This window comes from Gobio gobio (assembly GCF_949357685.1).
Source record: "Gobio gobio genome assembly, chromosome: 10".
Classification (NCBI taxonomy): domain Eukaryota; kingdom Metazoa; phylum Chordata; class Actinopteri; order Cypriniformes; family Gobionidae; genus Gobio; species Gobio gobio.
In genome coordinates this window covers 42,763,114-42,784,219 of record NC_137116.1, presented here as the reverse complement: position 1 = coordinate 42,784,219, position 21,106 = coordinate 42,763,114, and the positions used below count along the sequence as shown (strand labels likewise).

Sequence of the window (21,106 nt, the reverse complement as noted above, 5' to 3'; positions counted from 1 at the left end):
TACCGACTACTGGAATTTTGGTACCGTGACATCCCCAATAACTGCATTAATGTTATTTTTTAATATACAAATAAGAAATGTTGGAACGAATGTTTAAACATGAAACTCAACCACCAGTAGGTGGCGGCAGGTGATCGTCTTAAAGCTACACTGTGTAACTTTTTTTGTCTGTTCTTAGCTAAAAACACTTAGTTCTTTCAAAAATATATGTGCTCATTAATGTATATTTACTTCTTTCAAGTAATAAAGTATTCTCGTAAGTTTATAATATGCCATTGAAAATACATAAGGTAATGGGATCTAACGGTGGTCGCCATGTTGCCCCTCCATCTTGAAAGTACATTAGCCAAAGAGGGACATACCCGTAAATTCAAGCTTCGCCTTTCGCGTTGTTTTAATACTGATGGCACTGTACAAAATTCTCTGCCGCATGTGCGCGTCAACTTGTTCAGACTTGTCTGGTGCATGTGCAGATAGTTTTCATCTCAGCAGCGTCCAGTAACAGAGTTATACGGCGTTTTCCTGGCTTGTTTATTCCTCAAAAGTCTGTTTTTCCTTGTGTGGTATTTCTGTGCGTTAATAACTCCGTAAGTAATAATAGTTATTGTCATTGTAGATGTGTTTCAGAGTGTGTCATCGCGTAATTCAGTTGATGTCACCTCAGAAGTATTTTTGTGTCAACATACAATAGCGTAATGCTCACCTATTTGAATAATCATTCAGTTATTTTGTTATCAACAATGTTTATTCGTTTATAGAAAATATTTGCTTGTAATGTATGTTGATGGAAATATGTATCAGGTCTGATCGGCATAGTAACAATTGTTATACAGAGCGCACTGCAGTGCTAACGTTAAAGTGGCGCACACACTTTTGTAACCCGACACCGCTTGTTAGCAGCAGCAGCGGCAGCTCCGCTCCTTTTAATGCAGCTGCATTTAGCGCCTATATATGGTACAATAAGCTCTGGTTTACGGTTACATTATACAAATGTAACTTATAAGTAGTTATACAGTTCTTAACTGTGTATGTATATTTACCATCCTTATTTGTTATCTCACAGAAACCACATTTATGTACATATCCACGCAAACCTGTTTATGCCTTGCAATTGGATGACTGAATAAACATTACTATCATCAAAGTTCACTCTGGATTAGCTGCAGTTCTTTCTAGCCGAATAATTAGGCCAGTTGAGTTCCAACCATCCCACTGCGCACAGAATATCCCACAGGCACCGTGTCGAATGTGGACGAGGTCGAACTGGAAGCCATATTAATCTTGGACTAAATCGGCCACCGTAGGAGTTAAAACGAAATCGGAATTGAACAGAACAGAAACTAAAATTCACTGGATGGTCATATACAAGTTCACCACTAGATGGGGGAAAATATCACACAGTGTAGCTTTAATGAGTGAATCATTGAGTCGATTTGTTGAAACGGCTGATTCATTCAGTAACACTGTTGCTGAGAGACGCGCTGTGGTTCTGCTGTGATCTTGGAACTATTTTGCTGCTGAAATAGAACAAAAACTGTCAATATTGCTTCTAAAATGTAAGTGACAATGTTAATTAATTGGTTATGGAACTGTCATATGAAATCAGTGTCACATTTTCAATCGTGATGGTTTTCAGGAAAGCAGCACTCTTGGTCAAACTGTATCATATGTTATAAAAATAAAAACTCCACATTTCAAATCCTTTTTTACCACAGTATGTTAACTGAGTTTCTCTGTGTGAGCTGTGCTTATGTGTTTCGATTTCTCCTCGAGAGGATGCGCGAGCGTCAACAGCACAACCTTGTTAGCGTCAGTTCATTATTTATTATCCACAATCAATCGCCACTTACACTAAATGAATGCAGAATCATTCTTGCATTTTGGTGATTCCCTAGTTAATTTTTGTTAATTACGTTAAATTAAAAGCGTTAATGTCGAGCCCTGTATATATATCTAGTAATTTTGCCATACTGGTGTTATTTTTGTATCACTGAGATACTATTATTATAGTATTTATTAATATTTTTACAATACATTACATCTTATGTTTTCCACATTTTCTGCGGGAAAGGACATGGCAAGTACAAATCTAAACTGGTCCTGTCCTTTTGTTGAGACCTAGACTTAGTGACCCTTGTTACTGTAAATATTTCCTCTACAGAGTGAGACAACAAGATTGACACTGGACAAAAGCTAGACAGGAGCCTAAGAGCAGCTTCCTTCTCAACAAGCCTACTGGGAACCATGTCTTTGTACAGATGCACAGCTCAATCTACTGTAATTCTAATGTCCATTCTGAACGGTCACTTTAAAGAAGTCACCTCTCTACATGGAATAGGGCAAGAAGATAAGACGACTTCAGAATAAATAGCACCCTTTGTCAGGCATGAAAAGGTGTTGCATCATGAAATAACACTAAATATCATCATTCAGTGTGAAATGAGTCACCCTACCTCATTGAAAAGCACTCGACCGCTCTGACCTGACGTGCCACTGACAGAGTGTGAGCCGCTCATCCATGTGCGGCCGAAGAAGTGCTGGTGACCCGAGTCAAACAGGGTCACGCGCAGCTGATACTGGAGTGATTGTGGCAACTCTGACTGTTGTCATGCCAACCACAAGAAGAAAAGGAGAGAAAAAAAGAAAAAACATCAATCTCTGGAAACAAGAACATATATAGTGTTTTTTTTTTTACTCAGTTTAATTGAAACTTGTTTTTGTGTAGTTGTTAAGGCATTTCAAGCAATGAGTGTTGTTCCCTACAGTGTAACATGCTATGTGACCCTTCAGAAATCATTCTAAAATAGTGATTGATTATCAATGTTGGAAACAATTGAGCTGCATAATATTTTTTATAACCTATGATACTTTTTTCAGGATTCTTTTATGAATAAACAATTCAAAAAGAACAGCATTTATTTAAAATAGAAATGTTTTTTAACACCACCGTTCAAAAGTTTGTGGTCAGTAATTGTTTTATTTTCTTTTTTTTGGTCACCTACATCCTTGGTGGCCTGAGGGTGACTAAATTAACAGCATTTTTTTCTGTTTGGGTGAACTATCCTTATAATAATTACATCTTTCATGATATACTTTTAAAATGGCGATATACGTATGAATTATAAGCGAAAAATGTCTGAAAGTGTAAGTTTTGATGGGCCAAAAAATGTTATTCTGTCATTATTTATTCACGCTCAACTTGTTCTAAACTTGTATGAATTTCTTAAGAATGTAACGTTAGGTAAGTTAGCCATAAAGTTTTTAGCCCTCATTGACTTCCATAGTATTTTTTTCTACTATGGAAGTCAATGGGGAGCAGCAACTGTTTGTACAAATACTTAAAATACTTTAAGAACAACTTGAGGGTGAGTAAATGATGACAACATTTTCATTTTTGGATGAACTAACTTATAACTTCGAGGATACAATTAGAAATTGAATATTTGTACTTAAAATATATGGTGTTTAAAATATGAGAAAATTATGATTAGTGAGATGACCTAACAATACATCTTAACCTTTACATAACATGTAAGTTATCTGAATGAAACATCCACCTGTCTTATGTGAAGTCCATCGATCTGTTTGAAGACCAGCTGTAGACCTTGAGAAGATCCTGGAGCTTGTCTGGCGGTTTGACTGTGAGGTGGGATCACGCGGTTGCTCTCGAAAGCGTTTTTCCAGTCAGACATGAGCGAAGTTTCTTCAATAACGTCACTAACAATCTACCAGGGAACGTTTCTTTAGAGGCTATCGGTCAATGAGCGTTAATATTCCCTGTCAAAAATCCCTGAAAACGTCTAAATCTTCACATTCCCGCAGTCGAAGTAAAGCACTTGTTCCTTAATTCAAATCAAATGCGGAATATTGTCAATATTCGACGCTCAATCACGCAGAAAAACACTTTTTGTAGCAGTTTCACTCATTCTCTTTCTTTTCTCCTGCTAACGCTTCAAACGCGTGTAACGTTACTTAGGCTAATTTGCTAGAATTACTAGTTCTGACCTTTTTTACACACGCTCTACCCAATGTTATTTCCATAATTATAGTACATATAATAAAAATACTGGGCTTAGATAGATGTCAGGAAGGGATTCTCCCTGAAGTGGTTACCATAGCGTCTGTCAGCCGTTGCCAGGGTGAATTAAAGAGCGGTTTGGCGCTTTTCTGCACGAGAGAAGTGCGAGGGCTGCCGCACATCACCACCGTGTGGCTCGGTGGAGAATCAAAGCTCTGACTCGTAGCCTACTGTTTTTTTATCAGATTTTACCAAGGTAGTAAACTTCCTATTAATGCTTTTGGCTTGGGGACTTGTTTACAAGCATAATTTCTCCCCACACATTTTGAATAACTGTAATAATCTAAATATAAGGAAATCCTTTTTACTTGAAGACTGGTTTAGTAATGGAGTGATGTTAGTGAACCAGCTGTTTAATAATGATGGTAATTTATTCAGCTACTCTGATTTTATTTCGACTGAACAATTTCCAGTATGAAAGAATATAATCTGGTTTTCAAGGCCATCTCTTTGCCTTTCAGGAACAATAATAGTGGCTCGATGATTTCTGTTTGTTCCCCCAGCCCTGAATTCACTGGTTGGTTCTATTTGTTTCTCTCATTATGTGTTGCCTCATTTCCATCCATTCTCTCTTATTGGAACAACATTTTTGATTATAGCCTACAAGTGGACATATTTTTGGTCACTCCCTCAGAAACAGAACTCTTGCATTGTCAATACATGATCTTGACCAAAAATGTATGCACCTCTTGATGAAAATATGCTGTGATGTTATTTCCATCATGAGGTGCATCAATGTTTGGTCCAGATCTTGTATTGTCATTGCAAGAGTCCAACACTCTAAAGTCTCCTCATAATGAATTTAAGGTCTGGACTCAGAGGTACCAATTCATGTGTTAAAATTATTATTTATGCTCCCTCCCAACCATTCTTTCACAGTTTGAGCCTGATGAATCTTGACATTGTCATCCTGGAATATGGCCATGATGTGTCTTCCTACATGGTTGTTTAAGAAATGAAAAACTACACAATCCATCAATTAGGGTTGGAAGAACTGCCAAATATAGCATGCTAGAAACATAAAAATCACTGCAATAATGATCCAATCATTGACTCTTAAGCATTTGCCAATTTAAATCCAAACAGCAACTTTTTTTTGGCCGGGCGGGCAGTGTATAAAATAATAATATACTAATATAATATAATATAATAACTGTGACTAACAAAGTGAGTAACATTTACAATACAACGTATTTGCAATGAACTGAAGACACAGAAGGCTTATATACACATGATTAACAAGACATGGAACAGGTAAGAAATCATAATGATGAACTCAGGCAATGACAATGAAAACCATGACAAAGAAACTAAACATGGCCGTGACACAAACATGTTTTTAGGTTGATTCAGTGATTAAAACCAATTAATTTAGATGTTACATTTGTTCATGAGAAATCAGATTAATGATACCATTGTAACAATGTGGATTCATTCCATCCAAGGTCTTTTTTATTTTGTTGCATGTACTGTTTGTTGCTCCAATCACTGAATTTAAAGGTGCACTATGTAACTTTTCCGTCCACTAGAGGTCGCCTATTCAAAACAGAGGCGTTGCTTGATGATGCCAAATTTGAGAGCAGAATCTTGGGACATGTGGTCTTCACCTCACAGCCGGTGGAAAAGAATCGGGATAGGACTCGGGCAGAAATCATGTTCATGGATGAGATTTTTAACGTTACTGTAGTATGAAGCAGAGCAGGGCTGAGTGTTGTGGAGCCGAGTAAGGCCGCTGGAGCGATTGTAATTAAGATGAACGCAACACACGCCCCGCAAGAGGACTTTTATTATGCCAAAGTCGCCGGTGCCATTTATTTCCGCTTTTCCGGTCATGAGTTCGAGGTAACGCAGCTCTGTTTATCATATAAGATACATTTGAGTGTGTTATGTAGGGCCCTATGATTTCCGCAATCACCGAATCGAGAGTAACTGAAATTATTACAATATCAAAATATTAAAAACTCCAATGTTTTTAATTGCAATTAATCATGATTAATTACAGAAAAAATGCGATTAATTCGTTTTTTTTAAATATCAATTCACAGCACTAATATCTAGTTGTGACTTGAAGTGCTTAGAGTGCAGTGTTATGTTGCAGTATTTGTCCTGAAAAGTAAATGTGATGTTTGTTACCTCAATACATTTAAGGTCATTCCTATTTTATGTTTTATGTTCTATTATATTAACATTAAAAACACACTCTTTTTATGACTAAAATAACAGTTAAGGGTAAAAAAAACCGAATTCCCAAAAATTAAAACGGAAAAAAAAGGAATTAGCAAAAATTTAAACGATAAAAACGGAATTTGGGAAAAAATAAAACGGAATTTGGGAAAAAATAAAACGGATTTCATAGGGCCCTAGTTATGACGTTACTCGTACTTGTTGCACACTGCAGTGAGAGTAAAGCGTTTATGCAAAATAAAACCGGAAAACTGAGGGTAACACAGATATGACGCAACTGACAGGCGACTCCCTCACACGTCCCGGTTCCTTGGTTAAAATAGCAATTTTCTCACAATTTACAAATTTGGTATATACTCAACTGAACAAAATCTACTGTATAACACTGGCCTAGTGGTTTTTTGGATATTTTACTGAAAAAAAAATTATAAAGTGCACCTTTAAGGCTTGAAAATGTCTTGACAATTTGTGTGGAAGTATTTCTGAGTAAAACTGCAGTAATTTCTGGGTTGTTCAGATTCTTTATGTAGCTCGTTCCTCAAGCTGTCTGGCTCAACATTTATCCTGTCTGAAATACAGTGAAGGAAAGCATTTGCTTTTCAGCTCACACAAACATGAATAATGTGTGTCTTGCATGGCTTTCCACAGTCAAACCACAGGAGACCATAATAATTCACATATTTAAAATCAAACATTGTATTTAAGCCATTGGGGTTTCTCATCATGTAGGCCTACATGATGAATAACTCTCTTTGCTCTTTAGCTTTACCTGTTAACCTGGATTCTTTATTTAAATCCTGTTGAGAGTTTATTGCTTTGTAATATAAATGTATATTAATTAAATATACATTAAAGGAATTTATTAATAATTCCTAAGGAAACCCATGGCTTTGAAATGCTGTTCCTAGCATCCACAAGGTGGCAGTGCGCGTCTTGTCGTTGTTTTGATCGCTCATGCAGACATACGGCGAAAGAGAAACTTTATCATTGCGGAAGACAAAAAAACATGCATAAAATAACAAAACCCAAGCTGGTTAAAATCAGAAGTGCGAACCAGTCCAGAAAATACGGAATTGCAGCTGTTAACCAGAAGGAGCTGATTAAAAAAGGATGTCAGTTACTAAAGGTATAATAAAATATGTTTCCATGTGGTTTATTAAGGCTAGAGTGCCATTACTGTACAAAGCGTTTGGATACAAGCATTCATGGTTCATAACTGTCCACAGGTATCCAGCTCCGGAATACAGGTTTGCTTGTACGAGGATGGAACGGTAGTTACCGAAGAATATTTTCAAAATCTTCCCGACAACACAGAACTTGTTCTCCTGCCTGAGGGACAGAGCTGGAATGGGCGTGAGGTTTTTTTCATTGACTAAAAGTTGGGATAAAACTGGGAAACATAATATTGTAATAAAATAGGAACAGTGTAACGAATCAGATTCCTCTGGCTTTTTATTCTCTATAGTTGTTCATGAAATAAATCAAGTCCTGGGATTGGACAGACACACAGACCTTCTGATCAGTGCAGCAAAAGATCTTCTGTCAAATGAACAGTCTCCCAAACGGCGCAGAATACTGGGAGACCTTCTGGGGAACCTGAGGGACAATTCAGAGATGGAGAGAAGAGAAGAAGACAAGGACTGGTTTGAAGGTAAGTGAGGGGAAAGAAAGAACATAAGCAGACATTCACTCTATACTGACTCTTCTGAGGCAACGTTTATACTATTTTTACATAACGTGTTTATTACTTTCAAAACATTTTTATTTGTGTTAGTTATTAATGCGGTTATAATGAGAGAGAGATGGAGAGAGAGAGAGATTTTTTTACCTCCAAAATAAACTCCAATGTTCCTTGTTTCCAAAAGAACCACTAAATTGGCAAATAATCTATTAATTAAACAATTTAAAGAAAGACAAATCCTCTCCAAATACAGATTAAGTGACCATTATCTAGAAATAGGGAGAGGTAGATGTAAATAAACATGGACATAGAGAGAGCAGAGCATCTGTAGACACTTCTCTACAGCAAATAGAGGATGAGAAACACTTTCTTTTCATCTGCACTAAATGTCACGATGTAAGAGAAACTTTTCTCCCCAAATTTGAAACATTGCACAGCAGCAAAATATGTTTTAGTCACTCACAATGCTAGACACGGTTAATTCTCTTGAGAGACCCGCTTTATTTATTCATTTATTAAGATGGATTTTATTTATTTATTTACTATGCTACATACGACATGATCTATACATATATGTTTCCTTTTTGAATTATATATAATATGTTAATGCTTTGGCAACATTGTGATACACTGACAGTCATGCTAATAAAGCTAATTTAAAATTGAGAGAGAGAGAGAAAGATTAAGTGTATGTAAATTACCTGAGTCTGTGCGTCTCTCAACAGTGTTGAACTGTAAGTTTATCTGCTTCAAGAAAAGCGCGGTTATTACCTCATTATGAGAAATGTTGTGTAGCTTTTAAGTTGTTAAACCATTTTACTTATAAAATCATCAGAGCAGCACTGACAACATGTTTCTGTGTGAGTGTGTGTCCATACCGTATGTGTGTGCGTTTGAGTGGGAGAAAGAGAGTGTGTGCTTTCTGTACATAATAGAACGTAATTTTGTGGCAAAAAAAAAATGGAAATAATTTGTTTTTATCCAATTGTTTTCTATATTTTCTTGGTCAGTGTTCATGTGAGTTTTCGTTCTTTTGCTATTGTAGTCTTTAAAGACCTTTTGAAATAATTGGTAAAATACCTTCCTAGAACTCCTTAAGCCGTGCGTTTCCATGAAAATAACTGCAAACCTTAGAACGTTCATCAACCAATCAGATTCAAGCATTCAACAGCCCCGTAGTAAAGTAGTAGTAAGTTCCTCCTTATAGTAGATTTAATGTATTTAAAGGGTTAGTTCACCCAAAAATGAAAATTCTGTCATCATTTACTCACCCTCAAGTTATTCCAAACCTGTATGAGTTTCTTTGTTCTGCTGAACACAAGCGAAGATATTTAGAAGAATGTTTGTAACCAAGCAGAGAGAGCAACTATTGACTACCATAGTATTTTTTCCCCCTACTATGGTAGTCAATAGTTGCTCTATCTGCTTGGTTACAAACATTCTTCTAAATATCTTCGCTTGTGTTCAGCAGAACAAAGAAACTCATACAGGTTTGGAATAACTTGAGGGTGAGTAAATGATGACAGAATTTTCATTTTTTGGGTGAACTATCCCTTTAAATGTGTTGTATTTGTGCACATTGTCTCAGTATTCTCATATCTACATATCAGGTATTGATGCCCGGTTTAAAACCAAGTCTGCTTACATGAAGTACAACTGCGAGAGCAGAATCCGAGGATATTTGAAAGAGGTATGACAAACTGCACTCAGTTCTTCATTTATTTGATCAGTTTATCATTTATTTCATGCAGTAAACAAGACCTGCCATCATTCTGAAGGAAATATATTCTTCATTGTTTGTAGGTTGATGGATATACGCAGACTATTCCAAATGCCAAGACAAAAAGTGAGTATAAAAAGGTGGTGGAGATCTTGGCAGAGAAACTGAAGGCTGCGCGATACAACGGCACCTATTTTGACAGATCGGAGAAGGATGTCCTCAGGCTCTGCACAGAAGAGGGCTGGTTCTCCTGCCAGGTGCTGTACTTCAGTTTCATTCAGTTCAGTCCATCGAAGGAAAATAATGATACATAAACATGTAAAAGATCCCTCATTAAACGCTTTTGTTGCAGAAGTTGCAGAAGTACAGAAGTTTCTATTTGTATAAGACTAAAAGATTTTTACTCTAACAGGGTGCCTTTAATAAGAACAACTGCACATATCTCCACTCAATAAACCCATATGGGAACCGCGAGAGTAGAATCCTCTTCAGCACCTGGAACCTGGACCACCTGTGAGTAGTGCATCCTTATATGTAAATGTTTATAACAAACATTTACACTACCGGTCAAAAGTTTGGAATAATTATGATTCTTTAATGTTTTTGAAAGAAGTATCTTGCACACCAAGGCTTTATTTATTTGATCAAAAATACAGTGAGGGCAGTAATATTTTGAAATATTATTGCAATTTAAAATAACTGTTTTCTATTCTAATATATTTTAAAATGTAATTTATTCCTGTGATGGCAAAGCTGAATTTTCAGCATCATTACTCCAGTCTTCAGTGTCGCATGATATTTCAGATTTGCTGCTGTATTATATATTATTGGTGCTTTATCAATAATGGTTCTTATCATCAATGCTAACAGTTTTTCCTGCTTAATATTTTTGTGGAAACTGAGATTTTTTTTTTCAGGATTTTTTGATGAATAGAAAGTTGACCGAACAGCATTTGTTTGAAATATAAATCTTTTGTAACATTATAAATGCCTTTACTGTCACTTTTGATCAATTTAATTAATCTTTGCTGAATAAAAGTATTATTTTCAATCTTACCTACACCAACTTTTGAATGGTAGTGTGTCAGTTTTAACAAAAATATTAATAACACAACTGTTTTTAAAGGGATAGTTCACCCAAAAATGAAAATTGTCATCATTTACTCAATCTCAAGTTGTTCCAAACCTGTATGAATTTCTTTCTTCTGCTGAACACAAAAGAAGATATTTGGAAGAATGTTTGTAACCAAGCAGATCTTGGCAGCCATTGACTACCATTGTATTTTTTTCCCCACTATGAAGGATCATGTGACACTGAAAATTCTGAGGATTCAGCTTTGCCATTACAGGATTAAATTGCATTTACAATATATTCAAACAGAAAACAGTTATTGTAAATGTTAATATTTCACAATATTACTGTACTTCTGTTCAAATAAATGGAGCCTTGGTGAGCATAAAGAGACTTAACTTGATGTTCTCTCCTGATAAACATTTTAGTTTCAGTATTTAGGTCCTCTGATAAAGGTAATTTAGGAATGAGTCATTCTGAAATCCAGTTAAATGAGAAAAGCTGATGTATTTTTCAGGATAGAAAAGAAGAGGACAGTGATCCCCACGCTCGCAGAGGCACTGAATGGTAATAAGAGCGGAGATATAAACGTGGATTATTTCTACAAACTGTTCTTCACAAGAGAGAATCTCAAGCTGGTTCACATCGTCTGCCATAAGAAAGGGGCCCATGAGCTCAAATGTGACCCCAAAAAAATCTACAAGCGGGTCAGGAGGACTGTAAAATGAAATCACATCCATAATCCTCTTAAGTATGCAGCATAGTGTGAGCTTCTCAGGGCCATTTCGTATTATTGTTGGATTATATTGTGCTGCAGGTATGAACATTTTTAATTGTAACTCAAATTTTTGTTTTACACAAATGTTGCTTTGGTACAAAAATTTATGTTTAAATGATGTGAATAATGAACTTCTTCAGGGTTTTATAACAGTGACTGATTTTATATTTGTACATTTTTATTGATTTATTTAAAGAACAAAGTCTTGGAGAAAAAAAAAAAAATCTGGTTCATCTTTCTTTCCTGTTCTTGTTTCAGCCAAAAGCCAGTGATTTATCATCAAAATCTTGTATCATATAAGCTATTGGAAACATGTGTGGGAACAGGATGTCTTGTACAGCTTTCGTTAACAAACAATGGTCTTATTTACTGTACAAAATACACAAGCCTTCCCTGAAAACTCTTCAAATCATGTTAGTACACTAAACAAGAATAATTTAAAAAAAAAAAATTTGCACACGCATATATAAAACACGTCATTTTTCCAAAGTCATTCATGAGGTTTATTTTCTCTGGACGGAGTATTGTAGCTGTCGTATGATAATACATCGAAGATTTGATAATGACATGTCATGTACATACAAGGCATTTGGTAGCAAAAATGAGCACTTGATTTATCACTTCAATAGAAAAATATAAACTTCATAATCACTTTCAACAATTTTTCACCTCAGACAATTTGTACATAGTAGCAAAGAAACTACATATTAAAATGTTACATCTTTGAGCCACTAGTGAAGTTAGTGCAAATCCAGTCAAAGAAGATACAAATATCAAATACACAGACAAATCAAATTCCTAGTGGAGCAACATGCATAAAAGAGCTTGATTGGTTAAAAATTACAACTTTTCATATCTTACAATAAAACCCTCTTAATTTGAGATAATATCCAATAAAAAAAAAATCTTTACATCGAGCATGTCAAAATAATAACGCTTTAAATGTTCAATTATACAGCACCAAATCTGAAGTATAAATAGTTTTTTTCCAAAACAAATCTATTCATTTCTCAACAGAGAATGTTTATAAGTGGCAAATTCAGAATGTTTCAAACAAAGTCTGAACAGAAAACTTGAGGCACTTGACTGATAACATTATATTTGTTGATTTCAGAGCCTAGTAAGGACTAGTGGTAGAAAACCCAGTGTGCTGTCAGCGCTGCCAGATCAACATTATGGTACAGAGTACAGAGAGTTTTCCATATTACTTTCTTTCAGCACAAGCCCCAATCACATGATGGTTTTAGCCTTAAGTCTAGCACAAAACCTTCTTACTGTACATTCCGATAATGCTCTGAAGTTTATAATTAGGGAACATTTGTGCCAATGATAATTGCATAAGAAACATTACCATATCACTGATGAATCAACAGTGCATCTCAGTGTAGCTCAAACATCAATTGAGAAGGATCTTGGAATAAAATGGCTTGCTTTAAAACAATCAAGTCCATTTTACCAGCATACTGTAAAACTCATCCCGTGTCAGTCGAACTCCTGCAGGCTTCAGGTCAAAACTGTGGCTCGTCTTCACTGTCCTCTTTGGCATAGTAATGCATGCTCCTGTACTCTCGCCGACTCATTCTCTTGCTTCCTGGGGTTCTGCGTGGGTTCTCCTGAAACAAAGCAGGTCAGAATGTTTTTAAACAAAGCCATATTGAGACGTTAATTGGATTAATGACAGTTGGCTATTAAGTGTATGCATCATGAAATTAACTGTTTTGACCCTCCATTGAGAGTTCACAGACCTTCACTCCAATAATCCTACATGGTCTTGAATTAACCTCAATATTTTAGGATTACTGTGTGCAAACAAAGCCATCTGGCTGCATGTTATTTATCTGGAAAGCTTAACTTAGACCAGAGTTATGTTACTGGGGCAAAGGGCAATGAAAGTTCACATCCTGCATGGGTCATCAACTGATATTGAACTCATTTAAATTACAATCTTTTCTCAGCTAAGTCAGCACAGGTACTTATATATAAATATATAATAAAATATAGCCTCCTGGGTGCCACTGTCCATGTACAAGGACATTATATTTTAGTGAATATCTCTCACACCATACATTTCACAGTGAAGTCTACATGTCCTGTAAAGAGCACATTCAGGGCTTTTCAGAGATACCATTTGTTTTGAGGTTTCACCAGGACAACAGTCTCCTTTGTCTTTAAAAATGACTGAATGATCAATTTGAAATATGATAATATTACGAAACAGGGCATTGATTTCATACATGTCCACTGTAGAGGACACTGGGACTTAAATCATGTTTATCAGGCATTTTAGGAGACGCAACAAGTGAATAGGGAAAGAAATTACGTATCAATATTCCTATTAGATATTACTATGCCAACTATTACTCCTATTATTGCATTTGTTTTTTCATTACATGTTGCTCCAAGAACACATTAAAATGCAAATTAGAGACTATTGATACATTGCATTGAATGGGAAAACCCATGTATGGCCCTTTTACCCACATATTGCATAAAGTAAAATGGTATTTCAATTAATTCCGTTATATCTTTCATAACATATTTGAGAATCATTTTTAAACAAAGTTTGGTTTAAAATAAAAAAATAAAAAAGTCCTGAAACCTAAAAATTGATTGGTTGGAGAACGGAGAAAAGAAAAAATCCCATTGTTTTTGCCTATACATGTAATTTCATGTCATTTAATTTTTTTAAACAAACGAGTCCTGGTGTCCACTTACGAGGACATATCATAACATACGAATACAATATTATAAAAATTTATATATATATATATATATATATATATATATATATATATATATATATATATATATATATATATATATATATATATATATATATATATATATATATATATATATATATAAAATCTGGCAATTGTTGGGGAGAGGGAAGTGATAATTCAGATAGACTTTTTACAATTTTATACTTATTTTTTCCTTTATTTCTCCTTTAATATTCACAACAATAGGCAACGAGTTTCTCAGCTGACATGTTCTATATTTTGATTTACAGCACCTAAATACATAATCAGAAATATGAGATGCTTTGTTTTATTATATGTACAGTTGTTTACACGCTTCCTTTTCTTCTACGTAGACGTCAAACAAACTCTTGTCACGTGACCATCTTCCCCAGACACGTAAAAATGTTCACATGAAATCAACAATTTAACTTTTAATTTATGCAGACCCATTAAACGCAAATGTTGGTCACAGATGTTTGTGGCGGAATTAAATGGGTTTAAAACCAGCGCTATTTCTCTGCTGATTCCTAAACATAATACTATGTTCTGAATCGGTTTGGCTTACCTCAACAACATCCAGGTTCCCAAAGAACTGCTCCACTGGGAAAACGTGATTGCTGTCCTCGTCGAAGAAAATGCTCGGGTCCTCTCGCGTTTGGGAACTGTGAACGGTCTGGTCCATCTTCGCCTCTGCAGAGCCGCTTGTGAGTCCCGTGCACTTGGCGGCAGAGTTCTCCTTACCGCGCCGTTCCCCCGGAGTCTTTTTCCCGGGCTGAATTTTGACGTTTTCATTAATGTTCGCGCTGGAGTTCTCCTCTACTTCGCTGTGAAACGGTCTCTTTGGGAGACGTTTGGCCTCGTCGCCGTCGCCAGCCATCTGCCGCGCTGCGCTCGCGATATCAGACGCTGATCTCTGCACCAAACCGCGCAGAACTCTCCTCCTCGCCGCCTTCTGCGAATAAAAGACCAATAATACACGAATATGTAAAACAGATACAATATTAGCCCGGTTTTAGACGCGGTTGATACATCGTGAGAAAGCTCGATACATCTAGCGCTTTACTGTAGCCGACAGACGGAAACTGCGGGGAGGAGATGGTTGGGTAGACACTGACACTGACCTTGACTGAACTTTTCACACCGGGCGGGTTTAAAGAGACAGCGCCGCACACCCGCTGTCTGTGGCTCCCAACGGCAGTCTGAAACAAGACAATACTATCACCAAGGGCATCAATAATGCACCAGTCTCGCCGTCGCAAACGAGATAACTAACAGGGTTTCATTTGAACGAACGTTTGAGTGAACTTTTTTTTTTCTCAAGCATATACCTATTTTCGTTCAGTGGTGTGTCTCTTATTTTCTGTCTTTAAAGACCAACAGCACTATATCACAACGAATATGCACCTCAATAAACAAGACATCATTCGTAAACTAAATGAATAAACTAATCATCTTGTTCGAATCGTGAACACGATTAACTGGGACAACGTATGAATCAGGCTGGTTCGTATCAAGGAGGGAAACGGGTAGGCCTATGGACATGTAAAAATGAAAGATGGCCATACAGTTAAAACGACCTTAGTGAAATGATTTGACACAAAAAGAACAGCACGCACTGGTCGACGTCTACTGACGACGATGGGTCACTGAATGAATTCGTAAACGGATCTTTCTAATGAACAGATTCAAAAGATTCGACTCATTGAGTGACTCTAAAACGGCAGGGAATGGCTCACAGATAAACTTGCGTTTAACAACAACAATAAAAACTAATTGATTATCATACTAAAATACAAAGCGCGTGTGCCAAGAAGGACTCGAGGTCTGTGTTATTTTTTAGTAAATTAGTAAATAACATTTTCACACTGAAAGCTGAAATTGTAAACTACACATTAAGGTCCACGTAAACTCCAAACTGATCGTGCGCGTTCATACTACAAACAAACAAACATTAAAAGCTAAAGTCCTGAATCGTGTTATCTTACCTGCTTTGCCCTCATTGAAAGTTTAAGCCTCCAGAACTGAGTGCGGTGGAGCGAGTCCTGCGAGTGTTTATCTCTGGTGCTGGCCGCTGTAGCCCCGCCCATATCCGATAATCTACGCTACACAGAATCACGAGATGGGAGTTCAACCTTTTTTAGGCTTTTCTGAGGCTGCGACTGATACCCATCAATTAGTAGCAAAGTAGTTCGTTTGTACAGAATACTGAAGGTTAGTTTGCCGTTATAACTAGTGTAAGCTATAAAGTACATGGGATGGCAATTGGAAAGTTATTCATCGTAGAAATATGTCGAATGAGTCATACTGTATTGGACGTGAATAGCTACTGATATTAAGTCCAGCCTGATGACGCATCCGTGAAAGAATTAATGCGCAGTTTTTATTAAAATATTTGACACTGGGCAGTGTAGGCATATGTAAAGGCATATGTAAAGACAGTGTAGTCATTAAATTATTTCCACAAAGGTTTTTGTCTTTCTGAAAATCGTTTAATTTGCCTGCAGCCAGACATCGTCGTAGTGTGGACATCATTAAACCTTCAACATACAGGCCTTACTGATCTCACATGGAAAATTAACTGGCAAATGAGAAGAAAAAAGTAAGGAGCCTATATCAATCAAATAACATTTGCAAAGCTAAATATGTGGAGTATTTTTACAGATTAAAAAATAGTGTGAAAACTTCATTCAAATACATTTATTAAAACAGTTTTAAACAAATAAAGCTACAAAGCAGATATTAGCTTTCGTTAATAATAAAAAAGGTTCAGGGGAAAAAAGAAAAATGCAGTTATTTGTGGCAGTCTTGTTTGAAATACTGTACCATTTAGGCATAGCGGATAAAGTGGCATGGTACATTTTTTAGCTAGTAGCCTAGCTGTTATTCACCCCTGCCCTGAGTTGTAGCAACACTAAAGAATGCATACCATGTGTATTTGTTTTATATTAACAGGCTTCAAAAGCATTAATCTAGGGACCCTGCTGGAAAATCCAGCTTACACTAGTTATTGATTTTGGTCTCTATCTGGACCAAACTGGTCATTTATAGTAATTAACTAGTCTAGGTGATTGATCAGTTGGACTATACCAGCGAGTGGGGCCAACATGACCAGCCTCGTGGACCATCAGTTAAGCTTGTAGAAAGGGACCAGTAGAAAGCATTTTTGGACACAGATCCAATACTAAATTGTATCACTATTAATAGAAGAAAAATTGCTTTGTTTGTAGTTTTTTTTAATGCAGAAAATACACAGATCCCGCATAACATTAGGACTCCACTTCATAGATATACATAGTAAAGGCTAGCTGTCTTACGGCGGAGTCTCTAACGTCATCACTGGCGGCCATCTTGTCACAGGCAATCTTTCTGGCGGGCTCTGTGGTACCTGTAAGGCGAGTGATCTGCATGAACACAAATACTCTCATCTCACTGAAATCTTGACGGATTTACAAATGGTTTGGTTTCTTACAAACGTTATTAACGTGGCTAGAATTATGGATGCTTGAACAAATTATGAATAATTTTTCTAAGTATGCAGTGTCATAACTACATCTCTGACGTTTATAACAATCAAAACAGTTTGAAAATCGGTAGAAAAAATTGAGCAAGTTATGGTTATTTAAAAAGTGCAAGCACCATGAAAACAATGTTATGAGTGAGCGAGCTGCCTGTGACAAGATGGCCGCCAGGTGCGGACTTCGACCTCCATTGGCCAGCAGCGCGGACGAGATATCTAGCCTTTATTATGTATATCTATGCTCCACTTAACCCCTGAAGGTGTGCTGTGGTGTCTGGCACCAAGATGTTAGCAGCAGATCCTTTAAGTCCTGTAAGTTGCGAGGTGGGGCCTCCATGGATCGGACTTGTTTGTTCAGCACATCCCACAGATGCTCGATTGGATTGAGATCTGGGGAATTTGGAGGCCAAGTTAACAACTCAAACATCTTGTTGTGCTCCTCAAACGATTCCTGAACCATTTTTGCTTTGTGGCAGGGCGAGTTATCCTGCTGAAAGAGGCCACAGCCACCAGGGAATACCGTTTCCATGAAAGGGTGTACGTGGTCTGCAACAATACTTAGGTAGGTGGTACGTGTCAAAGTAACATCCACATGGATTGCAGGACCCAAGGTTTCCAAGCAGAACATTGCCCAAAGCATCACACTGCCTCCGCCGGCTTGCCTTCTTCCCATAGTGCATCCTGGTGTTCCCCAGGTAAGCGACGCACACGCACTCGGCCATCCACGTGAGGTAATAGAAAACGTGATTCATCAAACCAGGCCACCTTCTTCCATTGCTCCGTGGTCTAGTTCTGATGCTCACATGTCCACTTTCGCTGGTGGACAGGGGTCAGCATGGGCACCCTGACTGGTCTGTGGCTATGCAGCCCCATACACAACAAACTGCAATGCACTGTGTATTCTGACACCTTTCTATCAAAACCAACATTGACTTCTTGAGCAATTTGAGTTACAGTAGCTCATCTGTTTGATCGGACCACACGGGCCAGCCTTCGCTCCCCACATGTATAAGTGAGCCTTGGCCGCCCATTACCGGCCTGTCACCGATTCACCACTGTTCCTTCCTTGTTTGTTTTGGAGATGTTCTGACCCAGTCGTCTAGCCATCACAATTTGGCCCTTGTTAAACTCGCTCAAATCCTTACGCTTGCCCATTTTTCCTGCTTCTAACACATCAACTTTGAGGACAAAATGTTCACTTGCTGCCTAATATATCCCACTAACAGGTGCCGTGATGAAGAGAATCAGTATTATTCACTTCACCGATTGTATATGACTAATGTAAATACACTTACATTTGGTAGGGCTGTAGCAAAAAGGGCTGAGAAGAAGCTTTATAGTGCTCAACCGAATACTGGACATTGAACTTTTCATCATACTGAAATGAACACTTTTTTTTCCCCTAACTTTGAGTGAAATGTTAATGTGGACTGGTTTAAAGACTAGCCTCTCTCTCTCCCCCTCTCTCTCTCTAATTAAATTCATTTCAAATGCGACAAAAAGCTATGTTGACTTTGGCTTTCGCTTTGAACCACACGGTGGAGCTAAATACTCAAATATTTTCAGTAAGTTAAGTCCTAATAAACTGCTCGGTAACTTCAAGCATCTTTCAGAATGTGCTTGTGGGAGGAACGTGAAAACAGGGTTACAAACAATACAAAACAATACGTTACTTCAATTCCAATATTTACATACACTGAATACGTAAGTAGTCCTCACTCGAAGTCTTCGCGAGGACCCTCATTTACTACGCTTGCACAGCTGTCGTGTGTAACCAGAGAGCCTGTAGCAGGTAGGTGTCGTGAAGGTGGAGGAGGGCAGATGCCCGATTGTTTTACAGGATGACTGCCTCCCATTTTCAGCAGTTCAACGATGGAACTTGATGCGAGAAGACCTGTGACTACAATTCATGTCGGGACAACAGACAAAAACACAGTCTGACAGGAGAAAAGTGGAGCCGAGAGCCTTTCCAGCTTAATCAAAATGCCTTTCCATGGACTATTTGCTCATTTTTACATTTTTACAACACTGGAGAAATTGATTACAGGCGACATGACCAACTTTTTATGACAAGTCCGCTGCCCACCCGAGCAGACTGCTCTCCGAGGAGCACGTGCGTAATGGAATTCTTCTGTCGAAAGAAGAAGAATGTAAGAGCTGCGGTCAGCCTTACTTTGATTTTTGCCACTTTGCTGATGCTTCAGAAATTAATAACACAGGAAACTAATATTAAAAATGTCAAAGAGAAAAACAAATGGTGTGGCCCGGAATGTTCGTCATTCAAAAGAAAAAGCATAAAAGCCGTTGAAAATTCATCTCAATCACACGGCAATGACTTGGCTCTGTTGGGGAAAACCATGCCAACAAAGTGGGACGTGTCAATAATCAAATGTAGAGAGAATTCCACGATAAAGTCCCAAGCCTGGTTTCGACGTTTGAACCCAAGGTTCCACGAATTTGTCCTGCACAGACATTGCAGATACTTCCCAATGCTGCTCAATCACCCTGAGAAGTGTAGCGGGGACGTGGATGTTCTGGTCGTGGTCAAATCGGTTATTGAAGAACATGACCGACGAGAGGCCGTGCGACAGACCTGGGGAAAGGAACAAAAGATCCAGGGCTTGAAAATCAAAACGCTGTTTCTATTAGGCACCCCGGCCCCTGGCAAAGACGCGCGAAATTTACAAGCCCTGGTCCAATATGAAGACCGAACCTACGGTGACATCTTGCAGTGGGACTTCATTGACACCTTCTTCAATCTCACCTTAAAGGAGGTGAACTTTCTGAAGTGGTTCAACATATATTGCAGTGGCGTTCCCTTCATCTTCAAAGGGGACGATGATGTGTTTGTCCACACCAAGAACCTCGTGGAACTAATTGGCTTTAGGGTGGAGGAGAACAGGGTGGAAAACCTCATTGTAGGGGACACCATTTTTGAAGCCAAACCGATCAGAAACCGCCAGAGTAAATATTTCATCCCGAAAGATTTGTATGATAAACGCTATCCACCTTATTTGGGTGGGGGAGGATTTCTCATGTCCTCTCAGGTGGCTCGCAGGCTCTTCGTGGCTTCAGAGAGCGTGGAGCTTTACCCCATCGATGATGTGTTTTTGGGGATGTGCCTTCAGAAGATACAGATCGTCCCCGAGCTGCATCTAGGCTTCAGGACATTCGGGATTATAAAGCGTAAAGAGACGCCGCTGAACCGGGAGCCGTGCCTTTTCCGCAGCCTCATCGTGGTGCACAAACTCGTTCCGATGGAGCTGCTGCACATGTGGAATCTTGTACAAAACGAGGACTTGAACTGCGCCAGAAAAGTCGTAATAGACTAG

The 21,106-nt window shown here is 37.8% G+C and overlaps 4 protein-coding genes across 5 annotated transcripts in view; 2 read left to right on the top strand and 2 right to left on the bottom strand.

Moving 5' to 3' along the window:
- The window catches only part of nphp4 (nephronophthisis 4), a 268,868-nt gene extending 264,727 nt beyond the window's left edge, over positions 1-4,141 (bottom strand). Inside the window, exons 1-2 of the mRNA XM_079826906.1 lie at positions 3,558-4,141; positions 2,454-2,600 (exon numbers count right to left, since the gene is read on the bottom strand). Of these exons, the coding sequence (XP_079683032.1) occupies positions 2,454-2,600; positions 3,558-3,692 (282 nt within the window). The 5' untranslated portion in view covers positions 3,693-4,141. The remainder of the gene's footprint in view (positions 1-2,453; positions 2,601-3,557) is intronic.
- Positions 4,142-7,214: 3,073 nt separating this feature from the next.
- dffb (DNA fragmentation factor, beta polypeptide (caspase-activated DNase)) lies at positions 7,215-11,952 on the top strand. The gene is made up of 7 exons (XM_079828146.1): positions 7,215-7,388; positions 7,489-7,615; positions 7,728-7,913; positions 9,554-9,633; positions 9,747-9,920; positions 10,076-10,176; positions 11,253-11,952. Exons 1-7 carry the CDS (start codon positions 7,269-7,271, stop codon positions 11,461-11,463), a joined length of 999 nt encoding a protein of 332 aa, XP_079684272.1. The 5' UTR covers positions 7,215-7,268; the 3' UTR covers positions 11,464-11,952.
- Positions 11,660-16,332, bottom strand: cUnh1orf174 (chromosome Un C1orf174 homolog). 2 transcript variants are annotated; one of them, XM_079828147.1, is made up of 4 exons: positions 16,243-16,332; positions 15,379-15,456; positions 14,823-15,209; positions 11,660-13,126 (listed from the first exon to the last, which is right to left on the bottom strand). In XM_079828147.1, the coding sequence occupies exons 1-4, from the start codon at positions 16,255-16,257 to the stop codon at positions 13,022-13,024; spliced, it is 585 nt and encodes a 194-aa protein (XP_079684273.1). In that variant the 5' UTR covers positions 16,258-16,332; the 3' UTR covers positions 11,660-13,021. The 2 variants fall into 2 exon arrangements, with proteins under 2 accessions (XP_079684273.1, XP_079684274.1); XM_079828148.1 differs by lacking the exon at positions 15,379-15,456 and having other exon boundaries at positions 11,998-13,126; positions 16,243-16,280.
- A 3,553-nt stretch (positions 16,333-19,885) lies between these two features.
- Positions 19,886-21,106, top strand: b3gnt7l (UDP-GlcNAc:betaGal beta-1,3-N-acetylglucosaminyltransferase 7, like; the record flags this gene model as incomplete). Its single annotated transcript, XM_079827397.1, has 1 exon — positions 19,886-21,106. The coding sequence occupies exon 1, from the start codon at positions 19,895-19,897 to the stop codon at positions 21,104-21,106; it is 1,212 nt and encodes a 403-aa protein (XP_079683523.1). The 5' UTR covers positions 19,886-19,894.

Bases quoted from the DNA above. Each gene is read 5' to 3' on its own strand.
- dffb (XM_079828146.1), top strand. From the start codon at position 7,269: ATGCATAAAATAACAAAACCCAAGCTGGTTAAAATCAGAAGTGCGAAC. The intron at 9,634-9,746 runs GTATGACAAACT...CATTGTTTGTAG, and splicing joins TCCGAGGATATTTGAAAGAG to GTTGATGGATATACGCAGAC. The intron at 10,177-11,252 runs GTGAGTAGTGCA...TGTATTTTTCAG, and splicing joins ACCTGGAACCTGGACCACCT to GATAGAAAAGAAGAGGACAG.
- cUnh1orf174 (XM_079828147.1), bottom strand. The intron at 15,210-15,378 runs GTCAGTGTCAGT...TTTTATTCGCAG, and splicing joins GTGTGAAAAGTTCAGTCAAG to AAGGCGGCGAGGAGGAGAGT. The intron at 13,127-14,822 runs GTAAGCCAAACC...GCTTTGTTTCAG, and splicing joins GGAACCTGGATGTTGTTGAG to GAGAACCCACGCAGAACCCC.